The sequence below is a fragment of the Chlorocebus sabaeus genome, chromosome 8 (assembly GCF_047675955.1).
Source record: "Chlorocebus sabaeus isolate Y175 chromosome 8, mChlSab1.0.hap1, whole genome shotgun sequence".
NCBI lineage: Eukaryota > Metazoa > Chordata > Mammalia > Primates > Cercopithecidae > Chlorocebus > Chlorocebus sabaeus.
This window is the reverse complement of record NC_132911.1, coordinates 93423-114704: the sequence shown is the minus strand read 5'-3', so window position 1 is coordinate 114704 and position 21282 is coordinate 93423. Positions and strand designations below refer to the sequence as shown.

General features: G+C 44.9%; 1 protein-coding gene across 7 annotated transcripts in view; it reads right to left on the bottom strand.

Moving 5' to 3' along the window:
* LOC119623523 (SH3 domain and tetratricopeptide repeat-containing protein 1-like) overlaps positions 1-21282 on the bottom strand; it is a 31762-nt gene that overhangs the window by 1758 nt on the left and 8722 nt on the right. Inside the window, exons 3-4 of one of the 7 annotated variants that reach the window (XR_012093589.1) lie at positions 12101-18931; positions 1135-1315 (exon numbers count right to left, since the gene is read on the bottom strand). Coding sequence is in view for 1 of the 7 variants with exons in the window: in XM_073017885.1 (XP_072873986.1) it covers positions 1135-1176 (42 nt within the window). In the remaining 6 variants the exon portion in view is untranslated. The remainder of the gene's footprint in view (positions 1-1134; positions 1316-12100; positions 18932-21282) is intronic. The other 6 variants (XR_012093590.1, XR_012093593.1, XR_012093594.1 and 3 more) reach the window with 6 other exon arrangements.

Below are 21282 nucleotides of genomic sequence, written 5' to 3'. Positions count from 1 at the left end.
TCCTCAACAGCCAATCAGAGCTATGGATCAGCTCAAAAGCTGCTATGCAAAATTGGTAAAGCCACCGACGGCACAGGACAGGGGTGTTGTACCCATGTGCCCAGCTCCGTGCAGGGAAACGGACCATCCCTGCAGGAAGGATGGGAAAGCTTCCAGGCCCCTGTGGCCACCTTCACCGTGGATGGTCTGAAAACCTGAAGCCCACGGTTCCTAAAGGGTTAACAAAGGCCAGACTGCTCCAGCAGCCCACTGGTGTCTGCTGGCTTTGGTGGATTCCTAGCCAAAGCCCCCTCCCAGAGGTGAGCAAACAAGCGCATTTCCTGTTGGAAAACCTGGGATGAAAGGAGGCATTACTGGGAAGAGAAAAACCTAGATTTAAACCGACCCTCTGTTTCAAGCTCACATGCAAAAAATATGTTCAATACAAACTGCCTCCTTATTCATCTGTAAAGCCTTAGAATTAAATAAATAAATAAATATGATTTAGAGGCAAATGTCTGACTTGACTACACTAGATTAGCTAAGAAATCGCCCCCACCCAGCAGAGGCACACAGCCCCTCCCAGCCACTACCCTGGCCTCCGGGGCAGCTGGAGAGCCACGTGCCTTTGCTCCAGTGACTTTGGCAGAGGGTGGAACCACCCCCTCCCTGAGGCAAACCTACAACAGCCTTCCCTTCCCCCCTGGCTCCCCTCAGGAAGGAGAAGACCCTTCAGGGACCTCAGTTGAGGCCCCTGCAACCTAAGGCTCTGAATTCTGCTACCCGCTGAGGGCAGTGTGGCCTCCCATCTCTGAGGCAGAGCACAGGGTGAACTGCAGCTTCTCCAGGTCATGAAAAAGGAACCCACAGCTACATGTGGGTCCCAGCAGTGGAAAGGATGCCCCATCTCGGTTGGGGACCAGGCGGGGGTCAGCATGTTCATTGGAAGAAATGTGGAACCTCAGGGCCTCCAGTGTCAGAGTAGACGGGAGGTTCAGGCCCACCTCAGGCGATGTCTCTCAAGTCCCCGGCCCACACCACAGAGGGGTGACAGCCGCATCCAATGCCCACCGTACTCACCTCTGTCCCCTCCCCTGCCATTACTCCAAAGCCCAGCTCATAACCAGAGAAGCCTGAGCCACGGACAAAACCTACCTTGTTCCTGCGGCTGCTCGGTCTCAGCTTCCTCTACTGAGTCTGGCAAGGGAGAACAGAGAAGCAATGAACACCCCCAGCCAGCACCTCTGGTCCCATGTCAGGTTGAGCTGGTGTCGGTGTTGCAGGATGAGAGCATTGCAGGGTGCAAGGGTTGAAAGTCATATCGTCCTCTTCCCTCCTGGATCATGGGAACAACATCACTGTGTGGTGTACACTTTCTGCGATATTGGGAGTAACATTGTCTTCTGTGCCTTGGAATATTAAGGACAATATCACGGGGGGACGTGTACATCTTCTGCAATATTGGGAATAATATTATCCTCTCTCTCCCTGCATACTAAGAAAGATATCACAGAGTACGTGTTCACCTCCTGCGATATGGGGATTGATACCATCTTCTCCCCTTCCAGATATCAGGAAGAGTATCACACGGGGGTGTACGGTGTCTGAGATACTAGGAGTAATATCAACCTCTCAGCCTTGGAATATTAAGAAGAATATCACAGGGTGGATGTACACCCCCTGCCATATTGGGAGTAACATCAGCCTCTCCTCTCCATGGATATTAGGAACAATATCCCAGGCTGGGTGTACGCCTCCTGCTCTATGGGGAATCATATCTTCCTCTCCCAGGATATTAATAATAATATCACAGGGTGGGTGAACACAGCCTGCGATACTGGAATTATTATCATCCTCTCCCCCTCCAGATACTAGGAACCATATCACAGAAGAGCTGTACCCTCCCTGGGATATTGGGAGTAATATCATACGCTTCTTCCATGAATATCAGGAGCAATATCACCGGGTGGCTGTTCATTCATTGTTATGTTGGGAGTCATGTCATATTCTACCCCTCTCAATATTAGGATCAGTGTCACAGGGTGAGTGTATACCTACTGTGGTATTAAAACTAAAATCATGCTCTCTGTCCCTAGATATTAGGAACAACATCACAGGTAGGTGTTCACCCCCTGCAGTATTAGAAGCAATAATATGATTAATTAGCAAACATCAATCATCGATTTTAATAATTATCAGGCTAGTCTCGAACTCTTGACCTCAGGTGATCTGCCCGCCTCAGCCTCCCAAAGTGCTGGAATTACAGGCGTGAGCCACGGCACCCAGCCAACACTACTTGACATCCCTTTTTTGACCTCAAATTTAGCATGCGGAAAACACACTTTTGATTCCCCCTACTATAACCCACTCCTCCCATAGTCTTCCCGATCCCAATAACAGCATCTCTAGTCTTCCAGTTACTCAGGCCAAAATCCTTGACATCATCCTTAAAACTTCTTTTTCTCTCTCTTGTCATCCAACCCATTTAAACTCTCCTTTCAAAATATGTGCCAGACCTAACCACTTCTCACCTTCCTCATCATTTCCAACCAGGTCCAGCCCTCATCATAGCGCTCTGGGTTACGGCAAAAGCCTCCCAATCGCCAGGCACAGTGGCTCACGCCTGTAATCCCAGCACTTTGGTAGGCCAAGGCAGGTGAATCATCAGAGGTCAGGAGTTCAAGACCAGCCTGACCAACATGGTGAAACCCCTCTACTAAAAATATAAAAAATTAGCCGAGCATGGTGGTGGGCGCCTGTAATCCCAGCTATCCGGGAGACTGAAGCAGGAGAATCACTTGAACTCAGAAGGCAGAGGTTAGAGTGAGCCGAGATTGTGCCATTGCACTCCAGCCTGGGTGACAAGAGCGAAACTCCATCTTAGAAGGTTTAAAAAAAAAAAAAAAAAAAAAGCCTCCCAACCCACCTCTCTCCTTCCACCTTTCACCCTGCCCTGCATTCTACCTTCCTCTCTCAAACATTTCAGAAAAAAAAAAATTATATCCACAGAGAGGGAAAGTACAAATGGGGTGAAATGTTTGGGGAATCTGAGGGAAGAGTATATGGGAATTGTCTGTACTATTTTTGCAACTTTTCCATAAGTCTGAATTATTTCGAATTCAAGAGTTAAACAAAGAAAAAAAAAAAACATTATCTCCCTTTGTGAATCCATCCTGTCTTTCCCCTGGCAACTTAAGGACACTCTCAACTAACACATCTATTTTTTCATGAACACTAAAAGAACCCTTGCCGAGTTTTGACTTTCTGTGCTTGTCAGTAGAAGTGTGTGTGTGTATGTGTGTGGTGTGTATGTATATATAGAGAGGGAGAAATATATATATGAGTATATATATAAATATATACTATATTTACAATGGTAATGTATATATATATAAATATATGTGTGTGTGTAGATATATATAATACGTACCCCATAGCCTGTCCTTAACCAGTTCTAAACTTAGTCCGAAAAACACACATCTAAGCACAGAATTTCAAAATAATACGATGAATATTTTGATAGAGGGATGTGTTGCTATGGAACACGCTGCTAAGACACAAAACCTCCTAGATGGGACAATGAATGAACGAAGTTTGCACCTATAGGCACCCCCTCTGATATCCCCTCAAACGTTTATAGTTATATGCATTTGCTTCCGCCAGGACCCCTATTTCATAAGGGTTAGTTCTAGAGTCTAGCAAGTTCCTACTACAGCTGGCACACATATGCCATTCAAAAATCAGTGGCGGAGTGAATGACGAGTTAAGAACCGTTTGTCAGCCAGTGCTCAGTAATACAACATGCACTGGTATGCAAATGATATTTTTGTTGAAAGCAACAGCAGGATCACAAATTATCTTTCCAGAGAAAGCAAACCTCAAAAGCTTCTTTACCCTACTAAAGCACATTATAAGAAGCTCCCCTTATATTAAAGAAAACCTCCTCATTCGTTATCAATGGCATGTAAACCTAATAAGCCTCCGTCTCTGATGACATCTCTTCCATCCCCAGGGCTAGATAAAGGAAGTTCCGGAAACCCTGGTAGTTGTGAAGGTGGCTCCCAGCTCTGACAGTCTTGAACCCTGCATGCGTGGAGGTCACACAGCAGAAGAACAACAGAGGGAAGCATCATCAGACTTCGAATATGTTTGAACCAGAGATAGCAAATAGGCTGCAGCCAACTGAAAACACCAGAGATTCATGGTGGCCACCTGAGGGGTTGTGCTCTTAAAAAACAAAAATAAAAAATAAAAATTAAAAAATTAAGAAAGGAAGGGGTCAAGAATCCATCAGGTCTGACTGAGACGTGTATCAGTGACTAACACCCCGTATGGCAAAAGTACTCCGGTGCGCTTTGGGTACTTACAGCTTCAGCAGTATTCAAAGGCGTGTGCTCCCCTAAGACTAAGCCATGGGAATACCCCCAGCAACACTGCCAGGAGAAACGTCTCCCATGGATTTGGCTAGAAATACAGTTGTCTTTAACAAATTCACACTGAATAAATCCTGACTTATTAGAGCCTGTGAGAATGGCATTCTCAATGATAACAGTTATCACTACAATCTCCAAACATCTGCGATCCTGCAGGGAGGAGCTGTGACAGTGCAGGCCACAGGCCACATGTCCAGAATGTTTCCCAGATTGCCTGTTACAGAATAAAAGAAATGAATCCCCCCCCAAGAATGTCTTCACTCACATTTAGCCAGTTGTTCCTTTGTGTGCATCTCTGTGCTAAAATGGCCATTCTTCCCCACAGCCTGAAGTCATATGCTAAAATAAAAGAGACTCACATGAAGTCAGAACCATGCAGATGCAAGGAAACCACCACAAAGGAAATGGGCTGGAGAGTGTGGCCAGGAGGATGGTACTTCCCAGGAAGCAATTACTTCATCTCTGCCCATGAAGCAGGCAGCTGTTATTGTCCCCCAGGCCCACGCCAGCCACTCAAAGTAGGTTCTAACCAAACTACCTCCAACAAGCAATATAAATACACCACACAATTGGCTTCTGAAAGGACACCTTGCAACCAACAAGAAACTGTTAGCACAACTTTGACAAACTGTACAACTAAAAACCTTGGAAAGGGATAAACACTGCCACATTTTGACTCAAATACTGCTACGTGGTAGCACCGCAATAATTCACTGAAACAAAAGAATGAATGAGGAATACGTTTATATAGGAATCAGAGGAAGCATGACTAATCATTTAAAGAAATAGGTCAAGAAACTGCTAGGTTCAAATGCTACCGTGAGACACTGTCAGGGCCTTAGGCAAATTCACTTCTCTTGGTCCTGTGTCTAGGTTCATCAAAAACCAGCTTTGGATTAGGGAATCTATTGCTTCCCCAAGTCTTCCTTCTGTGATTCCAGCCCAGATTTTAGGACTGCTCTCCCACTTGGTATATGAAAGCACTTTCTATGTATAAAAGCAAGAGTGCATTTCTGTGTTGAATGCGGTTTGGGACCTACTCTATGAGGCAGAATATCATCATGTAACTTTAAACGTGACGACAAGGCGCACTCTAGATAAGGATAACACATAAGATGTGGCCATACACCTGTGCATGCCTGACAGGGAGATGGGGAAGTCTCATTTAATGTTCCTGTTGCACCTGAACATCCTCAGTCCACGTCAAGTTCACAACGTCCTTCTGACATCAAACCACAGGTATCACATACTTTTCCATACTTTCCACCCAAGATTAAAATATGCAGAGCACCGTGATAAAGACACCTCCATTCCCAGCATGTTGGCTTTCATTCCGTAGAATTACATACTTTCGGTGCAAAATGGTGACCAGGTTCCAGCGGCAAGCAAGACTGGGCTCAGTGGGGACAGCAGGCCCTGCAGGAGCCACCACTCCTGTCGCCACAGTCTGATGCAGCTGCAGAGAAGCTGTGGCTGAGGCCATTCACTTTGTGAGAGAACCGCACAGGAGGGAAAAGGTAGGGAAGAGGGCAATGTCATGCTTCTGAGCCCAAGCCAAGGAATCGCATCCCCTGTGACTTGCACTTATATGCCCAGATGACCTGAAGTAACTGAAGAATCATGAAAGAAGTGCAAATGCCCTGTCCCACCTTAACTGATGACATTCTACCACAAAAGAAGTGAAAATGACCGGTCCTTGCCTTAAGCGATTATATTATCTTGTGAAATTCCTTTTCCTGGCTCAAAAACCTCCCACACTGAGCACCTTGTGACCCCCACTCCTGCCCACCAGAGAACAACCCCCCTTTGACTGTAATTTTCCTTTACCTACCCAAATCCTATAAAACGCCCCCACCCTTATCTCCCTTCGCTGACTCTCTTTTTCAGACTCAGCCCGCCTGCACCCAGGTGATTAAAAAGCTTTATTGCTCAAACAAAGCCTGTTTGGTGGTCTCTTCACAGGGACGCGCATGACAGGCAGGTGCAGAGCCAGGGAAGGACCAGTGATGAGAACAGAAAGGAATGCGTCTCCCTGTACACACACTCGGATTTTATGACAATGTGCGCAGGGGGCTGAACTGGATGCCTGAGAACATTCCTCCAAGTTCTTTTGCTGATTTTCTAAATATTGGTGTAAAATCTGAACTCAGACAAAATTTTTTTAAATCGCTTCAATCAACATCTTTGTCTAGTGCTCAGCATCATATCTACATGATCATCTATAAAACCAACTTCTGTTCTAAGGCTCACATCTTCCTATTAAGTCCCAGGGATTTTACAAGGGAATGCACCTCTCATTCGCATCAAGAACACACACAACTACTGTTAAAGAAATGATTAAATTGCTTACATAATTTTTTAAACACCCAGATTTGAAATACAACAGAGACAACTTTTTGATAGCTCTGCTTTCCAACTGCGAACTGCGAGTGGAGAAAATAACCTACCATGATTTCTAACCAGTCAACAACCTGTCTTCCCTGGCTGCAGTAGGGGCAATCTTTCTGAGCTCAGGATGAAAAAGAACCCAGCTGGTTAGGGGACAGACAATCATCAGTTCTCAGTGGACTTCCCGGGTCCCAAATCCCCATGTGACACGTGGAAGTAAACAGCTATCATTGACCAAGCATCTGAATGCTTATCTCACCTCGCCATCTGATTCTCCTGCCATGCAAATTTAAAATTAATAAGCCTGCTATTAGAGAACAGAGTTGGTGCTACATCTGTCTTCCTAAAATTATGGATAATTACCAGCCCACAATGGCTTCTAATCAGATTTGAGTAGTCCCTTAGACAGGAAGCTAAAGTGCCTCAGCCCTAAACTGAGAAGAAAACAGAAACTGGAATGCTCTAGGTTTGATTTTTTCCCCCTTGTTCTAAAGTTGCTGTTCACGAATCTCCTTCTACTGTCTTGTTTATAAAATGTATGAGAAACAGGGAAATTCAAAGACATGATAGAAATGGCCACGTTTTCTAGGTACAAACTTTGTGAACATTATTTTTAGGTGCTGGGCTTTTTCTACACAAATTGTGAGCCTGGAGTACATTTTCTCCCTCGTGGTTACACATTCAGAGTCAGGGAAAGTGGCTTTAGGAGTAAAGAGGGGAGTGCAGTGAGAAGTGACCGGACACTGAGAAGGACAGACAGGGACTCTACCTTGGTGGCCTACAGCATTCCTGGGCCTCCGACTTTACTTTTCTATCTGTACAAGGGATCTAAAGGCCCGTGATTCTAGGCCATGACAGCTCTTCATACACACATACGCAAACATCACACGCCTGTGTGAAAAGCTGTGACACTTGGCTGATTTCCTGAAGAAGTTATCTTGTATCATTTCTACTCAAGTACTCCACCTCCTTCCAGACAATTATCTGAGGATGATGGGCTATCCCACAGCCATGTGTGTAACCTCTGCTGCTTATGATCCCTGTTCATATAGCATTTTCCAAAAGCATTTGGTGTGAACTGACAGAAGAAAGAAGAATAAGGTTCTTTCAGCCCATTCATTCATTCATTCATTCATTCAACAAATATTGACTATCTATGTGCCAGGCACTGGTGATATAACAGCGAACATATATTTTTGTAGGTAGCGACAGACAACCAAAAAGTATGTTAAAGAGTGATCAATACTGTAGAGGAAAATACACCAGGAAACAGGAAAGAAGAATACCCCTAGCCACCCTACACTGGGGTGACGCTAGTGTTACAAAATGGAAACAGCGGCCGGGGGCGGTGGCTCACACCTGTACTCTCAGTTCTTTGGGAGACTGAGGCAGGCAGATCACCTGAGTTCAGGAGTTCAAGATCAGCCTGACCAACATGACGAAACCTTGTCTCCACTAAAAACATAAAAATTAGCTGGACGTGGTGGCACACACCTGTAATCTCAGTTACTCAGGAAGCTGAGGCACAAGAATCACTTGAACCTGGGAGGCAGAGGTTGGAGTGAACCGAGATCGTGCCACTGCACTCCAGCCTGGGTGACAGAGCAAGACTCTGTCTCAAAAAATGTAATAAAAAAAAAATGTAAACAGAGAATAAGATACCAAAAGAAAGAACATGAACGATTAATTGTAACGAAAGCCTTTGTAAGCTGATTCTTTCCTTCCTGGATCCTTGTCCCTTACAAATGGAAAAAGAGGGCGAAGAGGGGGTAGCATCCAAATGATGTTGTAAGATGGCTTCGGGTTTCAGATGTCTGACAGCCATACTCATGTACTTCAAGGAAAAAGCTCTAGCTCTATAAGCAATCTGGGCAATGGTTTAATGATCCTGTAAGATCAGTACCATATTCTCTCATTTTTCATAGATGAGGAAACTGAGGCATAGAAAGGCTAAGTAAATTGTCCATGGTCACAGGTGATTTAGAAACTTTTCTTCAAACTTTCAAAAGTTAACTACTGCCACTATTACACATGGGTTTTTGTTTGTTTGTTTTTGTCTGTTTTGAGACAACGTCTTGCTCTGACCAGGCTGGAGTGCAGTGGCGTGATGATGGTTCACTGCAGCCTCGACTTCCTGGGCTCAAGTGATTCTCGCACCTCAGCCTCTCCAGTAGCTGGGATTACAGGCATGAGCCACCACACCTGGCTAATATTTTAATTTTTATTTTTTGTAGGGATGGGCTTTCACCATGTTGCCCAGACTGGTTCCAAACTCTGGGCTCAAGAGATCCTCCCAGGTTGGCCTCCCAAAGTGCTGGGATTCCAGGTGTAAGCCACTGTGCACAGCCCTACACATGTGACTTATACAAAGTCGGAGCAATGAGCAGGAAGAGAACAGAGACTTCAGCGAGTCTCCTGGCTGTGGCAACGCCATATCCCTCCTCCATACCGTAATGTGTCTACACCCACCAAGCTCCTAGACGTTGAAGGCAGGTCAGCTCAGAGACGAAACAGCAGTCAAGAAAGAGAAGATGCAGACACGCGTCTTGATTTCAGCTCGAGCGTGCCTCTCTGCCCTGCAGCTGCACAGGCAGAAACCAGGGGCCGTGAGTCTGAGGCAGTGTGTTCGGTTCGTGGCAGGTAATCTTTTGGGAGACCATTCTATACAATTAGTGTTACACTTCTCAAAAAGGAAGTGTGAGTTTTATAGAAAAATCGATTCCATTTGGGAGAAAGGCCTAATAAAACCACAAAAGGATAACACATTCATACAACAACAAATTCAATTCATCTGTCACAAACTGAAATCCCAAAGCCATCTGGGCACACAGCTGCTTTTTCTGAGCTGAAATTCAACTCCAGTTGAGAAACAGGTCAACTTTTCTAAAAAGATTTCTTTTTCACATGCCTTCAATAAAAATTCCTTTCCCTCACTTGTCATTTTCCAGATTTAATGACTCTGTTGGCCTTTCTCTCATTTAGGCCGTGAACACTGACTGCATGTCTACTATGGCCAGGACTCCAAGGGAGGCACCCTAGGGAACACAGATGACCGCAGCACAGCGACAACCTCAAGGAGCACACACGGGGAAGGCAAGATGATACAATCGAAGACTTCACACAGAAAAGAACTTGGCATCCGTACCCCGTCCCATTTCTAGAAAACAACGATGCTGACTTAGGAACATTTACCGAACAGCCTACAGTGTGGAGGCAGCACGAGGGGGCTCCATGCGGGGAAGAGCACCTTCAGAAGGGGGCGTGCAAGCAACGTGGAGGCAGGAGACGCCCCCACGCACAAGGACCAGCCTGAGGGCCTGCAGAAATGCCCATGCATCTGGGAAGAGGGAGAGAGGACAAGATACTTAAATGCTCCAAAATGAATAGAAGCCTCCCAAGAACCTCCCCCGAAATGGGGCAGGGATTTACAAAAGACCAAACCGAGCATGCGCAGTTACCTGATCATAGCGCCACGAGAGTGAGCTATCAAGGAAGAAACAGGGTCACTAGAAGCCTGAGCCTCTACTCGCAGCTCTGCGACTCATTCACCCTATGACCTTGGTGAAGGCTCTTAGCTTCTGTGAACCACAAGAGAATCACAGGAAAACAGAAGATATGAAAACTGCTCTGCCTTTTTCACAGAACTGCTGAGGGAATGAAATCAGATAATGGATTTTAAAATTCTCTGTGAATTACAAAGCAAAATGCAAACATACGAAATCATTCCTACCATTAATAACAGCACTATCAAATTAAGAGCAGAGTTAAGACCACTGCATTTTCCACCCCCCGACTCCCAAGAGAAATAGTGAGACCAGCCGATGTATTTGGGCAACCCCAGTATCTAGGCTTTGAGAGCCTCACATCGCTCATGAACTCTGACAGTATCACTCCAGCCCAGTGCTCATTAAGTTCTCCAAGACAGCCAACTGACAGAAAATACTACAGCTTTTTCAGCTGGGCTTGAAGCCCTCCAAGTTCACAGCACAGCTAAACAATGAAGAAGAGGTTTTCTGCCACTAGACTCAAAACCTGGCTTTTGTAGATTCCCACAGAAAGAACATTCAAGGCCAGGCGTGGCAGCTCATGCCTGTAATCCCAGCAATTTGGGAAGCCGAGGCAGGAGGATCACCTGAGGTCAGAAGTTCAAGAACAGCCTGGCCAATATGGCAAAGCCCCATGTGTACTAAAACTACAAAAATTAGCCGGGCATGCTGGCGGGCACCTGTAATCCCAGCTACTCGGGAGGCTGAGGCAGGAAAATCGCTTGAACTCAGGAGGCCGAGGTAGCAGTGAGCTGAGGTCACGCCACTGCACTCTAGACTGGATGACAAGAGGGAAACCCCATCTCAAAAAAAAAAAAAAGAAAAAAAGAGCATTCTTTTTTGCTGATGTTAAATTTCCTGTGCTTAACACAGAGAAATCATACAACACTGAAATCCTGAAAAACATATCATAAAAAGCATTTAGTGACTGAAAAGACATTCAATATAACCTGCAACAGTGAGTTCCCCTCCTCTTTCCAGTCAGCTCCACTAACGCTGTGACCCTTAACAATGCTTCCACTACCACAGAGGAAAATTAATAGAACCGCTTACCCCTCTCAGCTGACAGCTAAACCACTGTTTCTCCCTGGGCTCACTAAAGATGACCTTTACCCAAAACCAGGCTGCAACGACCCTGTAGATGTTGACTAACAATTTCAAAATTCCCATATTCTTTGTCCACTCCTAAGGAAGATGAACTGAAGCCAGGTGTCTCCAAGTCAGAACTAACAGAGGCCTTAAACATCAGATGGCCCATTCCCTTCTTTGACAACCGGGGGATCTAAAGCTGAGCTTATGGAAGAAAACAGCCTGTTTAGTAACAAAGTGAAAACTAAACCCTAGTCACCCAACCTCTGGTCCGGAACTCCTGCGACAATCCACCGCCCATACAGGATGAGTCTCCCTAACCAGAAACTCCAAAATCCACAACTTTTGAGTGCCGACGTGACACTCAACGAAATGTTCATTGGAACAGCTCAGACTCTGGATTTTTGAATTCAGGAGGCTCAACCAGCAAGTATAGTACAAATATTCAAAAATCCAAAAATATAAAAAAATCTGAGACACTTCTGGTTCCAAGCAGTTTGGATGAGGGATATTCAACCTGCATTTTTTTTTTTTCTCTAATGAAGGAAATTAAAAACGAGGCCCGAGCAAAGTCATTCAATCCATACTAAAGTCATTCAATAGTTTAATTAGTACCCATTTAAAGTTAAGTGCTACCCGCAGATATTTAAAAGGATGAATACTTACATGCCTATAATCTCAGAACTTTGGAAGGCCGAGGCGGGAGGATCACCTGATGTCAGGAGTCCAAGACCAACCCGGCCAGCATGGTGAAACTCCATCTCTACTATAAATGCAAAAATTAGCCGGGCATGGTGGCGCACACCTGTTATGCCAGCTACTCGGGAGGCTGAGGCACGAGAATCGCTTGAACCTGGGGGGAGCACGTTGCAGTGAGCCGAGATCACACCACTGTACTCCAACCTGGACCACAGAGCAAGACTCTATCTCAAAAAAAAAAAAAAGAAAGAAAGAAAATTTAAATTGTGTTTTCACATGGAGCCCATGTTCCCAGAACACAAGCCCTGCTCTATGCTCCAAGGGCACACAGGGTGCCCCTTTATCTTAATGCTCACCATATTCCATGGCAGCCATTGGCACGTGTCTGTCCATCACACTAGACTTCCTGCGCATGAGGCAGGGATCATATATTATTACCTTTCTGTCCCCAATGTCTGGCCTAGAAGACACTCAGTAAATGATTCCTGAACTAAGTCAGTTACTAAGATATGTTAAACTTGTATTAACAAAATTGATTTAATAAGTTTGCCAATGCAGCGCTCATACCACTCAGCTTAAATCTCAACCTGCGGATTTATCTTGTGTTCTGCTAGATTATCACCTATTAACATTCAGGAGGCACCTAGTATATGCTAGGCATTACTAATTGCTGGGGACCTAGTAGTGACAAAACAACATTCCTTGTTCAAAGGCAAGTTCTAGTATAAAGAGGAATAGAAGGAACAGGCTAGATTGATGAGAGAGCTAAGAAAAGGACAGGCTGCCATGGGAAGCACCTGGTCTTGTCTGGATGGTACACAGTTAACAAAGTCTGAGTGCTTCATATAGCATAAGATCATCTCCTCCAAATCAGCGAATGAAGCTTTGATTCCCCAGTACCAGAAGTCACCATAAAGGTGTGCACAGCCCCAAGCTTAGAGTAGGAAGTGAAACCAAACAAACAAACAAAGCTCCAAGTTCCAGAGGAAACGGTCCAATTATGAAATCCTCTGGCTACGTTCAATTGAAATTCAAGGTATTCAAGAGGCCAATATTTAAGTGATAAATTCACCCAACCGCTTAAAACTAAAGTAGTCTTTGATTCAAGGGGTAAAGGTATAGTACCTTTTACAAATTTATTAGCTCTTAATATTTACATTTAAATATGATGATGATGGTGTAATAATAACTTTACTGAGTAGTTACTATGTGTTAGGCACCAAACTAGGCACTTTACACACACATTTGCACGATCATGTGAGATGATAATTACCCCTTGTCATTCCATTTCATAGATGAAAGTCAGGTTTATATATGCTTAAAAACTTGTCCCAAATGACACAGCTAGTTAGCAAATCCCAGGCAGCCTGACTCCATAGGCCTTGTTTAAAGAAGTAATATTTATAATCTGTCCAGCACAGCGGTGGTACAAACAAGAGTTCAATAAATGCCTAAAAGGTACTTCATACCCAAAATCGTTTCCTGCCAATCAAACTGGACTTACAATGGTTCTGCATAACCAACTGTCAAATCATTGTTCCATGAAGAAAAGGTGGAATGGGTAGAGATCAGAATAGAGTGAATAACTGGTCAATGTACTTCATGACAGGTAGTAACAGGATGTGGCATTTAGGCTATTTCCACACTTGTTTGCATAACACTTTTTCACAGTTCTAAAGCACAAGAACCATTCTAAGCTGGTGAAAGCATAAGGCATGTCTATGATCCAGGACTCCAATTCACTGTGGATCAGTGGATCTCAACCTTTACTCAACCTTTAGGGTATATCAGAACCACCTGGGGGTTTTTAACGGCATTATAGCTGCCCAGGCTCCATTCCTGCAGATTCTATTTCAACTGGTCTGGAGTAAGCACGCCTGTGTTTTTCACAGCGCCCCAGATGCAGCTAGGTTTGCAAACCACTGTCCAAGATGCTCTCACACTTCCGCTCGGTTCAACACACACTCACTGAGATTCTAAGCACTATGAATCGGATTAAGTTAACAAGTCAGGCTCCACTCCCTAATAATATTGGCAAAGAAACCAATATCAGAGATTTATTCCAGTCCAAACCAAATAAATTACCGGGTGAAAAAAATGCCCTGGCATAGTTTTTCCTACAAAACAACTTCCTGCGTCTTCCTGGTCCGTAGCCTAGAGACTGACTCTGAGCCATGAGAATTCAGAATCAGGGGAAAATGCCAGTTTGAGGCATCTGCCTGCCAGTTTGAGGCATCTGCCACACTCCTAGCACACCCCCAAAAGCGTCCAGCTACATTTCACATCCACTGTCCTAACAGGGGTCGAAATAGGGAAGAGCAGTGCAATACAGAAAACAGAGCCTGCTCTGCTGGGCATCAAAAGGCTGGAGAATTCCAGTCCTAGCCCTGCTACCAATCCATCTGGTCACTTCTCTCTGGTCCTGGTGTGGCCAACAGTTACGCGAGAGGGTGAGGCATAAAAACACAGATGTCAGGCAAGCTCCAGCATCCAAAATACATAGAAATTAAAAAGCATTAAGGTGATATCAAGGAAAGTATGCCATCAACCAGAAAAGTAACTGAAGTATTCCTTTTCCCATTCTTAAGAAATCAAAAGTGGAAGCAAAAAATTGAACAATCAGCCTACCAAGTAGACTGGGGCAACAGAATACACTCACGGATTCTGTTCACAACAGCGGGAGTGACAGACCAAAAGGAGAACGGCAGAGCGTCCCTCTCCCCTCTGTCCACTCATGCAACCAGCACGTGAGTGCGTCCACATGCAGCTCCCAGTCTCCTGTTCCACTGACGCCAGAGTCCACTCACTGCAAGCCTACTAAGTGCCACATGTGCTATGATGCTCCCTCATCTCATCACCATAGACGTCCCTGCTGGAGGTGAGTATGTGACAGACGAAAATCACGGAGGCCTAAGGAGGTTGAGACCCGCATTCCCACTGCGGTGAGGGTGTGCTTGAGAGGGACCCCACGGCTGAGCCCTCCATGCCGCTCTCCTCAGGAATCACTCCCAGACCAGAGCAACGAGGGTGGATTTTCTTCCTCTCACTATTTTCAGCCCCTTGGCTAACCCACCGTTCCCCAGAAAGCTATCGAGTTCTGGCAGCTCTGAGTCCACAAAGCCATAAACGCACGGGACACACAGCCCATCTGTCTCTAACGGGTCTTTTACTTGTCATGCTGGTCATTTCAAAGAGCAGATGAGTTAAGAAAGACTTGGCAAGTTACCACGAAATGACCCCTCCACTCCTTCCTGGGGAAAGGGTGACTAGTTAGCAGTCAGGCCGGCTTTCTTCCCCCACTCCCTGCATTCCTGTCCCCAAGGAGCCACAGACAATCCCACCAAATAGAGGCAGGAGACAGCCGCCTCCTTCCTACAGCTGGAGGGGGGAAGGGTCCTCTCGGGCCTTTCTAACTGCATGAAAACCAAACTGTGAGCTGTACTGACCCGGGCCTCACCCATGTTGCAGTCACGTACAACACAGGTGCCCAGTGGTATCATCAGGCAGAACTACGAATGTGCTTTCCATCGTTTTCATACAATGATTCCAGAACCGTTATCCACACAGTTCCACTTCTCACACATAAGACGTACTTCACGGATTACACAGCATGTTCACCATGCCCCTCATCTGCTCCTCCCAGCAGCCTTGTGTGATCCCTTGAGTATGCTTCCTCATACTGAGGTTTGAAACCAAAACTTTCTCAAGAACATCCAGCTAGTGTTAGAACCAGGATATGAGGGCTTCTGATTCTAGAACCAGTATTTGTGCCACTGTTCCACATGGGCCCCTCCAGGGATTTCTGCCTGATCTTAAAATGCAGACAGCAAATCTGTCTCTCTACAGTCCTCGGGATCCCTATAGGCAAGAAGTCAAACTTCTAACAGAAAGCTTATACTTATTTGGAAGGCTACCTGGGATATTTCTTTTAAGTTAGTTTGTTCATGTTTTGGAAAGATTGTTCCAATGACAATGCGGGACATGAAGTGTAGAAAGGATTCCATGATGAGGCAGATAAACAATTCGGGGGCTCTTACAACGGTTCAAATGAGGCATGAGGTGCAACCAGAAAGGACAGAGGGAAAATGCATTGGAAAGAAATACAAAATGAAGTCCACCAGGATGGAAAAAAGGGGAGTAAGCACGATGGTGGTTTCTAGTTTGAAAGACTGATGAACAAGGATGTCATTAACTACTGCAGAGTGGTATCTGGGGCCTGGGTGCACCAGTTTGTTTAACCATTCACCTGCTGAGCAGTCTCCAGGCTGTTTCCAGTTTCTAGCCTTTATAAATAATGCTGCTATGAACAGATACATATAGGCTTTTGTGTGAACATAAGTCTTCATTTCTCTGGGATAACTGCCCATGAATGTGAGTGCTGCATCCTATGGCAATTGCACATTGAGTTTTTTAAGAAACTGTCAAGCTGTTTTCCAGATTGGCTGTACCATCTTCCATTCCCAGCAGCCAAGTGTGAGTGATCCCGTTTGCCTGCATCCTCACCAGCATTGGTCTTGTTACTACTTTTTATTTTAGGCATTCTGATAGGTGTATAGTGATGTAGCTTTAGTGTGCATTTTTCTGATGGCTCATGATGGTGAACATCTTTTCATGTGCTTATATGTTATCTGAAATGTCTCTTAAGGTCTCTTATTCATTTTCAAAGTAGATGATTTGGTTTCACTGCTGAATTTGGATAGTTCTTTATATATTATAGATATGAGTCCTTTATCAGACATGTAGTTTGCAAATAGTTTCTCCCAGTCTCTAGCTCCTCTTTTCATCTTTATTTTGCATTTTACGTTCTAGTCCACGATCCATTTTGAGTTAATTTTTGTACGAGGTATGAGGTTTAGGTCAGAGTTCAGGTTTTTTCCCTATGAATAATCAGGTAGCCAGTAACTTTTCTTAAGAGACAACGTATCACTCTGTCACCCACGCTGGAATGCAATGACAAGATCAGAGCTCACTGCAGCCTCGACTCCTGGGCTCAAGTTATCCTCCTGCTTCAGCCTCCTGGAGTAGCTGGGACCACAGGCAGGTGCCACCATGACCAGTTAATTTTTTTAGTTTTTGTAGAGACAGGATCTTGTGCCATGTTACCCAGGCTGGTGTGGAACCCCTAGGCTCAAGTCATCATCCCACTTATATGGGGCCAGGCAGTGGCACAGGACGGTAATCACAGCACTTTGGGAGGATGAAGCAGGAGAATCACTTGAACCCGGGAATTCCAGACCAGCCTGAGCAACAGAGGAAGGCCCTGTCTCTGCAAAAAAATTTTAAACATTAGCTGGGCATGGTGTTGTACACCTGTGGTCCCAGCTACTTGGGAGGCTGAGGTGGGAGGATCTCTCGAGCCTATGAGGCTGAAGCTGCAGTGAGCCATGATCGCACCACTACACTCCAGCCTGGGAGAAAGTGAGACCCTGTCTCCAAAAAAAAAAAATGCTAGGGCATCACCCATATTAAAGACAGGTATTGTCTTTTTGAAAATTTAATTACAGTTATAAAATGGACATGCAAAATGTCCACTTTGAAAGCTTGAAAAATATATAACTCTAAGTATTCTTACCTTAAAATTCTGATTCCTACCTAAGATATCGTATACTGTTTACATAAGTATCACAATGCCTGTACAACAGCTGAAAATGTGTACAAGGGAGAAAAATGAGCATGTATGCCTATTAATTAAGGTATATTTCCCCCTTATTACATAAAAAAGTCATCACGGCCAACCCCTGTGACTGTATCTAAAGTAAACTTACAGTTTTACTGCTCTGTATTATAAAATGCAAGGCTAAAATTCAAATACTAAACATTTCCTAAAGCCAACGGTAGTTTACTTAACATAAATGCCTAGGGTCTATACCAAAAATATGAAAAAGCTAGCTACTTCATAGCCATTCCAATCTAAGTTCAGCTTTTTCTTTTTTAATTGACACATAATTGTGTACTGTACATATGTATGGAGCACACAGAGTGATGTTATAATACATGTAATGTATGTGATCAGTGTAATTAGCATATCCACCATCTCAAACATTTATCATTTCTTTGTGTTGGTAACGTTCAATACCCTTCCTCCAATTATCTGAAACTACATTTTTTTTTTTTTTTTTGAGACAAAGTCTTGCTCTGTTGCCCAGGCTAGAGTGCAGTGGTGTGATCTCAGCTCACTGCAACATCTGCTTCCCAGGTTCAAGCTACTCTCCTGCCTCGGCCTCCCTGGTAACTGGGGTTACAGGCACCCACCACTATGCCCGGTTAATTTTTGTATTTTTAGTAGAGACGGGGTTTCACCACGTTGGCCAGGCTGGTCTCAAACTCCTGACCTCAGGTGTTTCACCCACCTCAGCCTCCCAAAGTGCTAGAATTACAGGCATGAGCCACCGCGCACAGCCTGAAACTATATATTCTTGTTAACTATAGTCATCCTATGTTATAGAACACTAGAACTTATTCCTATCCAGCTATAATTTTGTATCCTTTAACAAATTTCTCCCTATCTCCCTCTCCCCCCACCCTTCTCACCCTCTAGGATCCTCTGTCTACTTTCAACTTCCATGAGATCCACTCTTTTTTACCTTCCACATAAGAGAACATGTGCTGTGTGACTTTCTGTTCCTGGCTTACTTCGTAATATCTTCCAGTTCCATTCACGTTGCGGAGAATAACAGGACTTCATCCTGTGTTATGGCTGAATAGTACTCCACTGTGTATAAAGACCACATTTTCTCTATCCATCATCTGCTGTTGGACACCGAGGCTGATTCCATATCTTGGCTATGGTGAACAGTGCTGTAGGAAACAGAGGTGTGGATGCCCCTCCGACACTGATTTCCTTTTCTTTGGGTATCTACACTGTAGTGGGACTACTGGATCACACTGTAATTTCATCTGCAGTTTTCTGAGGAACCTCCATACTGTTTGCCATAGTGGGTGCCCTAGCTTACTCTTACTCTTTCTCTTTTTTCTCTTTGCGACAGAGTCTCACTGTTGCCCAGGGTGGAATACAATGGTGCAATCTCGGCTTGCTCACTGTAGCATCCGCCTCCCGTGTTCCAGTGGTTCTCATGCCTCAGCCTTCTGAGTAGGTGGGATTACCGGCGCCCGCCACTGCACCTGGCAAATTTTTGTATTTTTTAGTAGAGATGGGGTGTCGCCACGTTGGCCAGGCTGGTCTTGAACTCGTGGGCTCAAGTGACCCGCCCACCTCAGCCGCCCAACAGCACCGGGATTACAGGTGTGATCCACCGCTCCCAGCTAATTTTTGTGTTTTTAGTAGAGGCGGGGTTTCACCATGTTGGCCAGACTGGTTTCAAACTCCTGACCTCAGGTGATCTGCCGGCCTCGGCTTCCCAAAGTGCTGGGATGTCAGCGTGCGCCCTGCGCCCAGCCAGCTGCTCTAGTTTACACACCCCTACAGTGTGTAAGAGCTCCCTTGTATCCATATCCTCGCCAGCACTTGTTATTTTTTGTCTTTTTGATAATACCCATCCTAACCGGTGAGATGATACCTCACTGTGGTTTTGACTTGCATTTCTCTGATTATAAGTGATACTGAGCATTTTTTTCACATATTTTTTCGCCATTTGTAAATCTTCTTTAAAGAAATCTCTGTTCGCTTGGATGTGGTGACACAAACCTGTAAGCCCAGCACTCAGAACGCTAAGGCAGGAGAACAGCTTGAGCCTAGACCAGCCTAGGCAACATACTGAAAACCTAGCTCAAAAGAAAAAAATGAAGAAGAAGAAGAAGAAGGAAGAAGAAAGAAGAAGAAGAAGGAAGAAGAAGGAGGAGGAGGAGGAGGAGGAGGAGGAGGAGGAGGAGGAGGAGGAAGAAGAAGAAGAAGAAGAAGAAGAAGAAGAAGAAGAAGAAGAAGAAGAAGAAGAAAGAAGAAGAAGAAAGAAGAAGGAGAAGGAGAAGAAAGAAGAAGGAGAAGAAAGAAGGAGAAGAAAGAAGAAGAAAGAAGAAGTAAGAAGAAGAAAGGAGAAAGGAGGAGAAGGAGGAGGAGTAGAAGGAGGAGAAGAAGGAGGAGGAGGGGGAGGAGGGGGAGGAGAGGGAGGAGAGGGAGGAGAGGAAAAAGAAGAAGAAGAAGAAGAAGAGGAGGAGGAGAAAGAAAATGAAAGAAAGAAAGAAAGACAGAAAGACAGACAGAAAGACAGAGAGAAAGAGAGAAAGAGAGAAAGAAAGAAAGAGAGAAAGAAAGAGAGAAAGAAAGAAAGAAAGATAGATAGATCTGTGTCTGTTCAGCTTTTTGACCTCCAAAAAGTAAGAGCCCATTTTGGAATCTGATGACCTGCCTGATTCAGAGACAATCTGTGTTTGGTTCTACTCTGCTACTTCCTATGTGACTTTGGGAAGTTCCCTTAGCCACTTTGAGCTCAACTTCCTCAACATTAACCAGGAATAAGTATCACCTGCCTCTGCTGGTTAACGCTGAGGACTGAAAGGAGAACCTCCACAATGCCACTTGATAATGCCGCCTGGTGGAAGCCCCTCAATGCTGGGCTGGTAGGATCATCTGAAGCTAAGTACAACTTTCCTTCCCATTGTCCCAGGCTCACTCTGCATAAAATTAGCAAGGAATAGTGAATAAACGAAACCAAAATAATTGCTTAATTTTTTATAAGAAATTTTTAAAAAGTGGGGGTGGTGGAAAAATAGGAGGGAGAGGAGGGGAAGGAAAAGCAGCCGGTGACAAGTTCTAGTCCAGGGCTCATCCCCGGCCTCCTCCCTCAGGCAATCACCAATCCCCACCTCCTGGGGAGGGATACTTTCTCGGCTGGCTTCACCCACATGGAAGGCACTGCCACAGGTGTTCAGAAACCAGGAGCATCTTGAAATGGGCAATGTGCTTTGGGTAGGAGACCTACAATTTCCGCAAAGAAACCACAGCACAAAAGTGACCCACATAGGAGGCACCGACGGCTGTAAATACTTGGTGGCAAAAACTGATGTCATACCTTCTGTACAGGAGACACACACCCAAATAAAACTTGCCAAAATAGTAGAGAAAAAAATACAGCAGACATCCAGTACCATTCTGTTACAGAAATATTTATATCCCAAAGCCAGGGACCTCTCTGGAACACTGTTTATTTCCCCGCTTCATGGAAGATGTTTGAGTGCACTCACATGTGTCTCAA